Source organism: Musca autumnalis, unplaced genomic scaffold (genome assembly GCF_047663935.1).
Source record: "Musca autumnalis isolate F117 unplaced genomic scaffold, ASM4766393v1 scaffold_4, whole genome shotgun sequence".
In the NCBI taxonomy this organism is placed as follows: domain Eukaryota; kingdom Metazoa; phylum Arthropoda; class Insecta; order Diptera; family Muscidae; genus Musca; species Musca autumnalis.
In genome coordinates, this window is record NW_027411977.1 from 21,096,224 (window position 1) to 21,109,958 (window position 13,735).

The 13,735-nt window shown below is 35.6% G+C and overlaps 1 protein-coding gene across 49 annotated transcripts in view; it reads left to right on the forward strand.

Annotated features, from left to right (window-relative positions):
- Positions 1-13,735, forward strand: part of Nedd4 (E3 ubiquitin-protein ligase Nedd4) — a 49,438-nt gene continuing 35,703 nt past the window's right edge. For 13 of the 49 annotated variants that reach the window (XM_073983552.1, XM_073983544.1, XM_073983545.1 and 10 more), the window contains exons 1-2: positions 21-369; positions 644-879. In XM_073983552.1, coding sequence (XP_073839653.1) covers positions 715-879 — 165 coding nt within the window. In that variant the 5' untranslated portion in view covers positions 21-369; positions 644-714. Of the gene's footprint in view, positions 370-643; positions 880-5,058; positions 6,737-13,735 lie in introns of those variants that run through there. The other 36 variants (XM_073983554.1, XM_073983585.1, XM_073983567.1 and 33 more) reach the window with 11 other exon arrangements.

The following is a 13,735-nucleotide window of genomic DNA, read 5'->3' on the forward strand; positions in this document are numbered from 1 at the left end:
GTTTTCCGTTTTCAATCTATAGAACACTAAGTGGTATAATCCCAAATCGTCGGTTATTGTGTGTATTTTGGACGAGAATTACCATCATTTTATTCTTCTTATTTTGTTTATAACATTAAAAATGTTTTATTGCAAATAGTTAGGCTAGTTTATTTCCCACATACATTTTTAGTGTATACAATTGAATTGATAATGCCTAGAAGGTGAAATCAAGGAATACGAGAAAATAAAAATAAAGTACATACTATGTACAAAGCGTTTACGTCCCTCATTATTGCAGAATACATACGCGAAACAACAACATAAAACAAAAACTAATGTTAAGAGCAAAAAAATCGTATCAGAAAATCTTAAAATCTTCCAATAACTGTAAGTAGAGGAGTTGCAAATATTCTAATGAGATGAGTTAAATACTCTACAATTTTTACTTTTTCTCCCTCACTGATTCATTATTATTACGGTTATTAAGATTTTGCACAAAACAAATTGTTTATATTAGTTTCTTGATTAAACTGTTATCGGAAATGATTTGATGGTGATGATGATGTGAATGATATTTGCTTGTATTAGTGTGTTTTGTTCTTTTTATAATTGTGCTTGAAATAAAATGTGTTTTTTCTTGTTTTTAATACGACGTTTGCAGAGAAAAGTAAACTCATACCGTACCGTTTGCATTAAATGTTGCATTTTTAATTGTCAAACAACAACAACGTAATGTCTGCACGTTCTGCCAATAACACAGCAACAGACAATGCTCCCCGGCCTCCACCGCGTCGTCGGGCTGCCTCTGTTGCGGGTCAACAAAGACGCTTTTCATCACAATCAAGTCAAGAGTTCAGTGGCAGTGGACACACGCCAAGACGATCGTTAGCTACAGTGGTAAGTAAAAAACAAAGTGTTTTAAATTATGTACTTGTACATCCCTTCCAATAATCATAAACAACCTAGTTAACATTGTTAAGGCTTTTATTTATTGTTATATACGAAAACACCAAGTAACAAAAGAAGAATAAGAAGAATAAACAATATGTTAAGATGTCAAATGTACTAGTTGGGTTTTTCTGTTTTCCTTTTTGTTATTGCACAAGTGAATTTGTAGATGAGTCTGTGTGTACATGTTTGTGTGGCAAAACAGCTGTTCGCTTCAAATATTAGTACCCACCAAATAACAATGAACAACGTACAAGGGGCATTATTTAATTTTGGGTGGTAACCGCAGCAAAAAGTAGAGTGAAATTGCTCTCTTTCCCAGGGATGGAAAGTCAGTTGTATTTTTCTAGTTCAACGTTATTTATTTTGGTATTTTCAAAACTTGTTACCAGGCTTATGTGCCCATTAATTTAGGTTACAAGCAAACTGCATTGTTTTTAAAGACATGCAAACACAATAGAATTTAAATCACTTGAAAACATAAAACTAAAAATATAATTAAAAAAATATGGTAATTAGGGTGGGGCGATTTGTGTGGAAGGAAAAAAACCTTAATGAGCCCTTCGCGATTTTGATTCCTGGTATTGAACTGAGCAAAAAAGTCCTCTGGACCATATATCTACCGTGAAAATCGAGCCTCCCCATTTTAACTTTAAGTTTTTTATTGACGTTTTTTGGATATTTTGGCCTATAACAGCCAAACCATTGAGATTTTCGATTCAACACAAAGACAAAAATTGCAGCCAAGACAGTAGTTGAAAACTCTCTTATACATCGCAAAAGCATTGGAACGCTCCTTCAGGCAGTTTTGGGCTTAAGAATGTGCAAACTTTTCGGAAAATGTCGATAAATGACATTGTGCTACAAAATTTTACCAGAAAATTATTCAAGCATTCTGATGCAAAATTCCATCGTGTTGGGATCCATGGACAACGACAATGCCTTTAGATCGTTTGGATCACTTCGTTTTATTTTTGTATAACAGTAAAAGTAGTGCAAATCTGAGTTTCTTATATTTTCAAATTTAAACGGGATTATCTTATTTTTTCCACAACGGATTTCTTTTAATCCTTCTTCCTTTTAAAGGGGTGAATAATGTCTTTTGAATAAGCTATTATTGTTTTAAATCGGTTAACAAATGGCTAAGTTATAGTGGTTTATGTCTGAAAACCCCCACAAAAAAACTATAACTGAATTTCTCATAATTTTCAAAAATATAATGTTTTTTTGTTTTGTTCAATATTTATTTTGAAAATTGTGAGAAATTCAGTTATATTTTTTTTTGGGGTTTTCAGACATAAACCACTATAACTTAGCCATTTGTTAACCGATTTAAAACAATAATAGCTTATTCAAAAGACATTATTCACCCCTTTAAAAGGAAGAAGGATCAAAAGAAATCCGTTGTGGAAAAAATAAGATATGCCCGTTTAAATTTGAAAATATAAGAAACTCAGATTTTCACTACTTTTACTGTTATACAAAAATAAAACGAAGTGACCCAAACGATCTAAAGGCATTGTCGTTGTCCATGGATCCCAACACGATATAATTTTGCATCAGAACACTTAAATATTTTTCTGGTCAAATTTTGTAGCACAATGTCATTTATCGACATTTTCCGAAAAGTTTGCACATTCTTAAGGCCAAAACTGCCTGAAAGAGCGTTCCAATGCTTTTGCGATGTATAAGAGAGTTTTCAACTACTGTCTTGGCTAAAATTTTTGTCTTTGTGTAGGATAGAAAATCTCAATGGTTTGGCTGTTATATGCAAAATATCAAAAAAAGTCAATAAAAAACTTAAAGTTAAAATCGGGAGGCTCGATTTTCACGGTAGATATATGGTCCAGAGGACTTTTTTGCTCAGTTCAATCCCAGGAATCAGAAACGCGAAGGGCTCATTAAGGTTTTCAATTCGCCCCGGCCTAATGGTAATGCTTGCTACCCGTTTACTAAAGTCCTTTGGGGGGAAACTCCATATTTCACGAAATATTTCATTTGAAATTCGAATTTTTCATTTGTAATTTGAATTTTTATATTTGTAAATCGAAGTTTTTCATTTGGAATTTCAAAAGAAAAAAATTGAAATTACAACTAGAAAAATTCGAATTACAAATAAAAAAATCGAATTACAAACATTTATGGACGCAATTCTCTAACACATTTTTTAAGTTACCGACAAAAATCGGTAAAATTTAAACGCAAAATTGTGAATGAAAATTTCAATAAAAGTTGACAACACTCTTACTATCGGTAGAACTTTACGACTCCTTTTTATTCGTCGCTAACTTACCGAAAAATATCGGTAATTAGCGAAATTATGAGCATTTTAATTTTACCGACAATTGTCGGTAACTCAAAAATTGAGTTAGAAAATCGCACTACAGGTTGCAGAATTCTTGAGTCTGGATACAGAGGAACTTGATAACTGAAATAATACACGAACGAACATATATGCGTTGCTACAACAACAACAACTAAAAAATGTACAAAAACAGCATTTTTGTTATTGATAATTGTCAAATAAAATATTGAATAATAGGGTCATTCCAACATTTTTTTAGGGCAATTTTTTAGGAAATACATAAATACATTTTGAAAATCCCTAAAAATAGAACAAATTTGAACCAAAATATAAATGTAAGTCATTCAGAAGTCTCGTAGGTAATTTTTATTACACGTCTAGGATGAAAAGCAGTATTTTATGGTAGCAAATTCCGAAGTTTCAAATTTCATGAGTACATCCTATTACATTTTGAAAACTAAAGGTCTGTTCCAGAACTAAAAAGTTTTTACAATTTTTACCACTTTTACACATTTTGCGTTCGCGTACACAAAATTTATGACTTTTACAACTTTTAGGTCTTTTACCACTTTATAAAGTACGGGAACAGGCCATACATTTACATAAAAAGTAAGAATACAGCTGATTGTCACTTCTACCTTGTATAAATGTTCCTTGGCTCAAACAATACACTTTTGTTTAAATTGTATATTTTATTAAGCCAAGCCTATAACTCTGCGCGTTGCGTTCATAAATACAAAAAAAAAAAAATACACAAAATGAAATACATGTATTTTGTTTTTGTATTTTTGAACGCAACACGAAGAGTTATATGGTTGGCCTTTAAAGAAAGTTGACAAAGTCACCATAATAGTCGACACTTGACCGCAGGCTTCCTACAGGGTCTCGAAGGGAGTATCCGAATTGGTCATAAGTTTGCAAATGGTAATATTACTTCCAGGCATATATCAGGTTTAAATATGGACTCAATCGGTACACTCCTTCCCACATACAATTTTAACGGCTCTTCCCGGATCGCTTTGAAATTTTTTGAAACAAGTTCTTCATGTAGATCCTGTTATGACGGCATAATTTTTTCCGGGGGCAAGTCCATACTTCCTGAGGTAATGACCTAAAATCTCCAAAAACGGCTGCCGGTACCAACTAAAGTGTTAAATTTAAAGTAACCCTAGACGGGAGAAACCGATTTGGTCCAAACGTTCTACATTGTATTATATCTTACAGCCTCGAATTATGACTGAATATTGACTACATCGGACTACACTTTCGATTACCTCCCACACGATGTTTGGAAAGAGTGCAGTTTAAGGACTCGTCTGGAATCATTTTTAATTTTTTGGAAACATGTTGTGTATGCGGCTCTAGTTCACACAAGCCCCCAATAGACGTCAGAAGCAATGTGTTTACTTCTGAGGGTATATCTCTGCCGGTACAGCAGACTTATACTTTCTTAATGGTTTCACTTAAGCGAGCTAAATTCTCATTATTAATTATATCCCTTAAATTTCATCATCATCAAAAATTTACCATTGGGTAAAGTCCCTTTGTTAAAAGAGGAAAAAATATTAACGATAACACTTTTATTACTTTCTCAAAGTAAAAGTGAGCTGGATTAAACAAACACACCTATTACAAATTTTTTATTGATATCTGAAAAAGATTATTTCATGGATTAACAATCAGTAAATGATATAAAATGTAAACTAAAATTCCCCAACTCTGGCGGCTCTCCCCCATTTCTTTCACTCATTAACCAAGAGCAGCAAACGTGCAGTGCTAGCCCCCCAATTGTAGGCTCCCTCATATACAGCAATGAGAGCAACAGCTCACATGACAGATGACATTTGGCGAGGCGATGTTGTGTAGTATTTTTTCTGGTCTCCTCGTTTAGTTTAGTTAAGTTCACGAGAGAGTAATAACGTTTTTCTGAACAATTAGTGTATTGTTCCCAAGACTGCGCGTGTATTTGTGTGAGGTTTTGTCGTCGGGCGGTCGGTAGTAAAAGAAGAAAAGAAATAATTGTTACAAAAATGTTAATAATTTAATGAAGAAATTGTTGTGATTTTTAATTTCCCTTTTTGCGTTAATCCATGAAAGTTATTTCACAATATTTGCAAAGTAGGGTTTTGCCAAAGAAAAAAAATAAGTGGAATTATTTTGGTATGATTAGATGAGTGTGTGTTCGTTCGTGTGTGTTTTGTCAAAAGCAGGCAGAACTGACTGCTCTTCAAGATTAAACCAAAAAACACGAAATAATATAAAAAAGGGAAAACGAAATAAATTGTTTTTATTAAATTTAATTTAAAAAAAAGTCCCTATTAATTAAATTGTCTACGTGTTGTGAGTGCGGTGTTTAGCTGCTGCCGTCCAAAATATCTGCAGAACTTATGGGAATTTGAAAACGAAAAATTAGTCATCCAACTGGTATCTAATGAGGGGATTTGTAAAAGAAGTAATGCCATCATCGTGTCATTGTCATTGTAATGGCAGTTTTTCGCTCGCATTGAAATATTAATTAAATTATGAAATTAATTTTGGATAATAAAATCCAAAGTTCATAGCTGCCAGAGTGACAGCAGAGCTAGAAACGTAACTCTGTGTGACATTTTTAGTGCAAAAAATCTCAAAGAAGTGTTCTGTGTGTTTTTTTTTCTATTAAAATTGATCGATTGATTGATTGTTTGGGTGGTGGTTCGTCGTCGACCAACAAAACAAAAAGTCATCCCCAAAGTGTGTGTCTGATTAGAACCTACTATTTTACATTAACAAAAATACAACAAACAAGCCGAATCGCGAACGAAACCCCGAAAGAATTGACAAAAGTCATTAGCAAAGACGACTGAAAAATAACACATTCCAATGAAAAGAGAGGGAGATTTTAAAATAATTTGTAGTTCCCCCCTTTGTCCTACATTGCTTATTATTGTTGATCGTCGACAACATTGCCGCCAACGTCAGTGACAGCGCCACTGTTTTGAACAGCAACAGCAGCATTCATAGCCGCCATTCGTGCCATATAAACCAGTTTTATTATTTTCCCCCACAACCACCATCACCTCACCAGACCCAGGCGTATTTACCAGGCAAGGTAGTAGTAGGCAGCCAGTCAACCATCCAGCCAGCGAGCCAGCTTTTTGAAGTACCTACTACTACTTACACTTCTTACTACGTTCGTTGTTGCCGTTTATATTACGACGTTTTATGAATGCGTTTTTAATTCTTAATTCCGATAATAAGAGAGCAACGAACGCGACACACCGCGTACAATCATCATAACGTGAAGGTGGTTTCCCCTCCCATGAAAGAGAACTAACAAACAAAAAATTATAATAAAAAAAACAGCAGCAACAGAGAGCAACAAGAAGAAGATCAAGAAGCAAAAATTCACAACAAATACAAAATTTAAATTTTATTTTATCCAAGTTTCAAGGAAACTTATTTGCAAATTGACTGAATATGGCTGAAGCTTTAGCCGAAGGACAAGTTCATGGTTACAGTGATGTAAGTAAAATAAAACAACAACAATATCCACATAGATATCCTTGACCAACTTCATATAATATATACATAAATATCTGCCATGTAAAAAACTATTGTTTCTTTCGCATAGCTAGCTTAGCTGCTGGTGGGGAAATGTGACAGAATTTTTTTTTGTGACTGGTGGTTTATTAAAAATTTAAAACTAATTGTCAACAACACCCGTGCATTCGCACTATGTCCACTGCTATAGCCATCATCATGAATACCAACAGCAACAACGTCAATATTACATTACATTATTGAGTCAATAGCTAGATATTGGCATTTAATTACCCTGTTTGGTTGAAAATTATTTTCTTTTACCCTCTTTCATGCTATAAACAATGAAATTGCAAATGACCTTATAGGATGAATGATGGGTGGTTGGAGACATGCATTTTTCTAAGGAATTTTTTGCACGCACTGCTGTATAATATAAAATTTCACATTTCTACTTGTCGTTCGTGAATCCAACAAATGTTGGGGGATTAATAAATTATTCAATTAATACTAAGGAGAGTTTTCTACATACAGTGTGGGCCCTTCCGAAACGATATGAACTATAGTATATACTTAAAATAGATAATCTCTCCTGTACTGATCACGATCCTAATGAGGTATGGACCTCAAAAATTTCGAAAATGTTTTAAACTGGGCTTACGCCTTCAGAACTTCCATCTACCTGTGATAAAAATTTTACAGCTATTCAAATCGAATCATTAAACTTAAGCCTTTATTCCAAATTAGGGCTCGGATAATGTTAATTGTATGTACCACATATCGACACCTCCAAATAATAGTATGCTAAGTCTAAAAAGTGAGTTTTGCAGGAGAAGCTCTCAAAGTGTGGACATTTTTTTGAAGTTCAGTACTATGCTAAGTCAATATTTGTTTGAGCGATCATTAAAAAAATTTGACAGAATTTAAGTTAAAGGACGTTCAACACCTCCAAATAATAGTTTGCTAATTCTGAACAGTGAGTTTTGGAGAACAAGCTCTAAAAGTTTGGAAATTTCTTTGACCTTCAGTACTATGCTAAGTAAATATTTGTTTATAACTTCTGTTCGGATTGTCCGATTATTACCAAAATTTGACAGAATTTAAGTTAAAGGACGTTAAATATAAAAATGTAAAGAACTTGAATACATGCTAAGTCGACTTAGCATACTATTGTTTGGAGGCGTCGATATAGTCCTTGGAGTCCTGAGTATAAGGACACAAATTTTGTCTCGCACAAGTTCGTACTTCCCGAGCTATGGGCCCTCAAAATTCCGTAAATACCAATGACATTTCTTATATTTTTCAGTCGACCAAGGCAATATTGGTATCATTATAAAGCAGGGATAGGCGATGTGCGCTTACTGAGAGCAAGTGAGGATACATTTCAATGCATTTTACATTGAAGTAAGCGCACATCGCCTATCCCTGTTGTAAAACTCTGGAGGTCTTTACAAATAGCGGGAAGATATAACCGCGTAGCCGGTGTTGAAGCCTGTCCATAGGTGAAACCATTAAATTTCCGGTCACCGTCAAAAACTTTTAAACACTTTTAGTTCTTAATGGGAGTTTTAGCCGCGTTCTTCCGCTTTTGGACCTTGTACAGGTTTTAAAGGAATTTTAACGGATCTTTACAATTTTCCTTCTTCGGCTGTTAAAATATAGAGACAAATATGAGTATTTACGAAACTATGAATGCCCATATCTCGGGAGCAAGACAACAATTATATTGGCATACTCAGGACCGCAAGGGCTACCTGTGGTATATATATATCAACATGATTCGGGACCGAGTCCTAAACACGACTTGTTCCAAATTCAATAAATAAAAAGACCGATGATTTTGACTACCCTTGTCTTTAACCCTTAGCCTTTAGGATAACTACGGTATAGGTCAGGCCTGCTCAGACACATACAAACACATTTTGTAATTGTGTTGGTTTTGAAATACACAAATTTCAATTTTCCTTTGTCTCTCTGTATACTGTGAGAAATATCGTAACAGTTTTTTTTTTTTATTTTATATTTCAAAATATAGAGTAAAATAATTATTTTATTTTGACCATATGTGACTGTTGATGTTATAATTTGTTGCAAATCAAGTTCGTGACAAACCAAAGTGCGTTGACAAACCAAACACTCTAATTTGCCGTAAAAATTTTAGGCAAATAAAAATTCGTATTCAGTATCTTCATTCATTTTTTCAGTGTACGCATATAAATTCATAGACAAATTCGAAAACAGAACCTTCCTCATTGAATGTTCAATAGAGACTGATTTTTAATTTTGAAAATATTCAAAACAAAAACAAAAGCTCTCTTTTTAAATTGTGTGTGTGAGAAAATTGACACACACCGACAGCTCAGGTGCGCACCTTGAGCAGGCCTGGTATAGGTACAAGGTAATATTCAAACAAGTTTTACAATCGACGAATCCCAGTTTTACCCTTCATTTCATAGGACTATGCCCAAAAAAGAATCAAAGCATATTCCATGGGCAACATTATATTGATACATAATATATCACTGGATCTACCTAAAATTGATACTGACATTTGGAAGCCCGAATTGCGATTTTTTTTTTAATTTTTTCTAAACCGAAGGCTCGCTTGGGATAATATTTAAAACTGACTATAGGATTACAGAACTGTGATTTTACGTCGTTTGATGGATATCTCATGAGTGTACGGAGCACAGCATCCTAATAATTGGAGTCCAGAGTCAAAAATGTTGATCCGTGAATTTTGTTAAGGGGTGACCCATCACTTGTAAATTTCAGAAAATCGAATAATTTTTTGTTGGCTTATTTTAAAGTAAAAGTAGCATAAAATATGTGGTGAAATTTCAAGTCGATCTGAACAATATTGACTGAGATATGAGTTTTGGAAGAGAACAATTTATTGTGTTTTGTATGTAACATGGAAACTAAAAACGTGTTTTTCTAGAAATCGGTGCGAAAAAATTTAGTCCTTCCTTCATCGATCGATTTTGTATTTAATTTTTTTTAGCCAAAATTTGGAATTTTCACTTTTTGGTCCACCATTCCTGTAAAATCTAATATTTTTCAAAAAGGACGAACTAGATCTTTATGTTCTAAATAAGCCCACAACAATATATGAAAATCGGTTAATTAGTTTTCGAAAACAAAACACAAAACGCTTTTTCCCAAAAATGGTTTCGTGGACGACCATTTGCTACAAAACCACATAATATTTTTCAATAAAAAATAATTCAGAAGCTAGATTAAGATCTGCACTTTCAGATGAAAAAATTGACCAAAAAGATTTGGTAGTTTTTATGGAAAAAATCATGAAAAATTACATTTTTTTGGCCTTTACAAGTGGGGCCACCACTTCAAAACCTTTTTTTTACCCTCATCCTTTAGGCTAACGAGCGTATATAGATTTTCACACGGCCAAAATGTGTCTAATCGAAATAATTTGGAGTCGAAGTAGCCATGTCCGTGCGTCTGTCTGGATGGAGCGCACGATAACTCTCGAACGGATCAACCCATTCGGTCCAAAAGTTGGCACTCCTAATATAAAAGTTAGTTTAAGTTCGAAGATGGACAATATAGGTCCATTCCCTGCCCCACAAAAGTTCAATAATCCCACGGCGGGTCCAGCGGGTCATTTCGTACCGGACTGACCTGAAACCATAGTGTTTAGGTCGTCGACTTCCAACTCAACATCAAACCTATGCTATTACGTATGTTTTTATGCTGCTACAACAACAACAACAAATGTTAATTCTTTGTCCTAAAATGGTGCGCCGGATTACTCTTGAGGGAGTAACCGATATGGTCCATATTTTGCATATATAGGTTCACTGCTTCGGATACCTCCCTCTCGAATCATTTTAATTTTCGTTGAGAAACTTGTACTCGGGACCCCTATTACGACGGTACAATTTTTTATGGACAAGGCCATATTCCTGTAGAAAATATCCCCCAAACTTTAAAAAATCCCTAGGGGTGTGTAGCGTAGTGGCTGATGCGTATCCCAATATTTCTGCGAATTTTAGATAATGTTAAAAGATTTTAATTATCGATCCACTATTTCTGGTACCTCCCCACAAAATTTCATAAATATTAGTGATATCTCTTATGCGGAGCAATTGATTTGGTTCAAATAGTTTGTCCAAACTTCGTTTAAGTTCGAAAATGGGTCATATCGGTCCACTACTTACGGTACCTCCCACACAAAATGTCGCTTTGATTTTTTTGCAACCACTTGTATTTGCGGTCCCCATTACGAAGGCACAAGTTTTTTTCAGGGCAAGTCCATACTTCCTGAGAAAATGGACCGAAAGGTGTAAAATACGCCTACGTCCACCATGTACAGTGAACAATTACTCTCGAACGGATAAGACGACTTGATCTAAAATTTGAGCTTCAACATGTTTTGTCCAAATTTAGTTTATGTTCGTAGATGAGCAATACAGGTCCACACCTTCCAATACCTCTACCAAAAGTTACAAAAATGTCAATAAAATGGTATGCGCTATATCTGTTGAACGGGGCAACCGATTTGGTACAACAAACTTTTCCTAAAATTTTGTCCAACTTTAGTTCAACTTCGAAAATAGTCCACATCGGTCTTCTCCTTAGGGGGTACCTCTTCCACAAACGCTCAGTTCAGGATCAGTTCGAAAATTCTTTGAGAAATTATACCGATGCACTCCTTGTGGTTCTGTTTACAGCGATATAATGTTTTTCGTGGACAAGGGTATGTACCTCCTCCGAAACACTTGAGTTTTAATCCAAATATATGTATATTTTTGTCGTTAAGTTTATATTCCCAAAAATGGGCACAAATCTGAAAACCTCTTAAATACATAACTATTGGGGATAAGGATTTTGGTTGTATAGCCAGTATTCAATTCTATGTTTATATCTGAAATTTTCAATTCAGAAAGGCTGAGGGGTATATATCTGTCGGCAAAGCAGAATGATATTTTTTACTTGTCAGTCACCATTTATACCCGAATAGATATAAAATACTTAAAACTTCCTGTACAGGAGTAACATATGGCCAACCCAGCCCGACAGACGGACTTGACAATATGCCTAGGTTAGGTGGAGAAAAGGGGCAATACGCCACATGTCGTACATTTAAGTCAGAGTCAGAGTGCGAAGAATGTGTGCTCCGCGTCATCTACGGTATCTTCTTCTTCTTCTTCTCCGTAGAGACAGAAGGGGGAGTTGCATTTTCCTTGTCTAAACAAGTACTTCCGGAAATACCCATGTCCGGTGAGCATCTGCGTCAAATAGTAGTTGACATCCCCATGTTTTCTATCCACCCAGGTTTTGATATTTGGGATAAGCTTCGCCGTCCATCTGCTGCAAGTCTCTCTGTTCCACATTGTTTGCCGTTTTATAAACGTTTCATATTTTATTTGGGAAATTTCTGCTCCTGTTGCGTGTTGGGAACGCTTCATTTCATATAATTTCATCCGTTCTTCCGCCATTAAATCTATAGGTATCATACCTGCTATGATTTGTACAGCTGGTCCCGAAACTGTGCGGTATGCAGATGCAACTCGCATTGCCGCCATTCTTTGTACTGCTAACAATTTTTCGCTCTGCATTTAGTAGAAATGCTCGGAGACAAGACTTCACACCCATAAAGCAAAATGCTATTGCAGGTTTCCATTAATGGATGTTGGCCATCAATGTTGTTGTTGTTGTTGTAGCAGCACGAAACCTACGTTGAAGCATAGGTTTGATGCTGGGTTGGCTGCCGCTGGCCGAAACACTATGGTTTCGGGTCAATCCGGTACGTTGGCCATCAATCTACTCAGTTGCCTTGTGATTGCAGAAGCTTTTTCGCATGCCCGGTTTATCTGCGGCGTGAACGTCAGTTTTGTATCGCGTTGTATCCCAAGATAGGTAACAAATTTCTGCGTGCGGATAATGAAATTGTTTACCAGCATATCGATTTCTGCTGGGATTTGCTTTCTGGACAAGCATCTGAGCATCTTCCGTATTTCTGGTCTGAATTACAGCTGCTACGTCATCTGCGTACCCCACTAAGAACGTGTTATCGGGAACATCTATTTCCAGAATTTCATTGTAGCTAATGTTCCAGAGGTCAGGACCTAGGATGGAATTCTGTGCGGCACCTGATGTGATATGTTTCTGCTTTGTACCTTGGCTTGTATTATACATCAGTACCCTTTCGCTTACATAACTACTGACTATCTTCTTCATGGCTATGACTATGGTCTTCATGGCATGTAGCACGTCTGTCCACCTTAGGCTGTTGAATGCATGCTTTACGTCGAGCGTGGCAAGTAGAATTACCGGTCTGCTAAAGTTGTTTCTCTGTTGAGCGGCGGAGAACACATCGACAACCTCTCCTATAGCCCCAACTGTCGATTTTCCAGGTCTAAAACCATATTGCCTTTTCGATAGGCCACATTTCGAGCGTATGACATGTTCTATTCTTGGCTTTAGAAGTCTCTCGTAAAGTTTTCCGGCTGTGTTGAGCATACACAATGGTCTGTATTAGAGTTGTGCCAAAGGAACTATATGGAACTATCTAGTTCACTTCGCAGTTCCAATGGCCCACATTTTTTCTTTGAACACACTGCGTATACTTACTATCACACGTTATATTTTATGATGTTACTCATACGTTTTGGAACTAGTACAAGGAACTAGGAACTAGATTACCCAACTCTAGTCTGTATGATGAGGGAGCAGTTGGATCTCCCTTACCTTTGCTAATAAGAACCAGTTGTTGCTCTTTCCACGATGATTGACTGTATTGGCTTTTATTACTATTTTACTATCCGTTAGGACTTCTGGTCCCTAGTCGATATAAAACCAGTACATACACTCTGTAGTCGCTCGGAACTCCGTTTAAATGACTGTTTTATGATCCCTCAAACGAAGACGTGGCATTCGGTTCATCAATAAGGGGTAGTTTACACTATATGTAAATGTCATATGACATGAGATTTTCCATCGTTATATATTCGA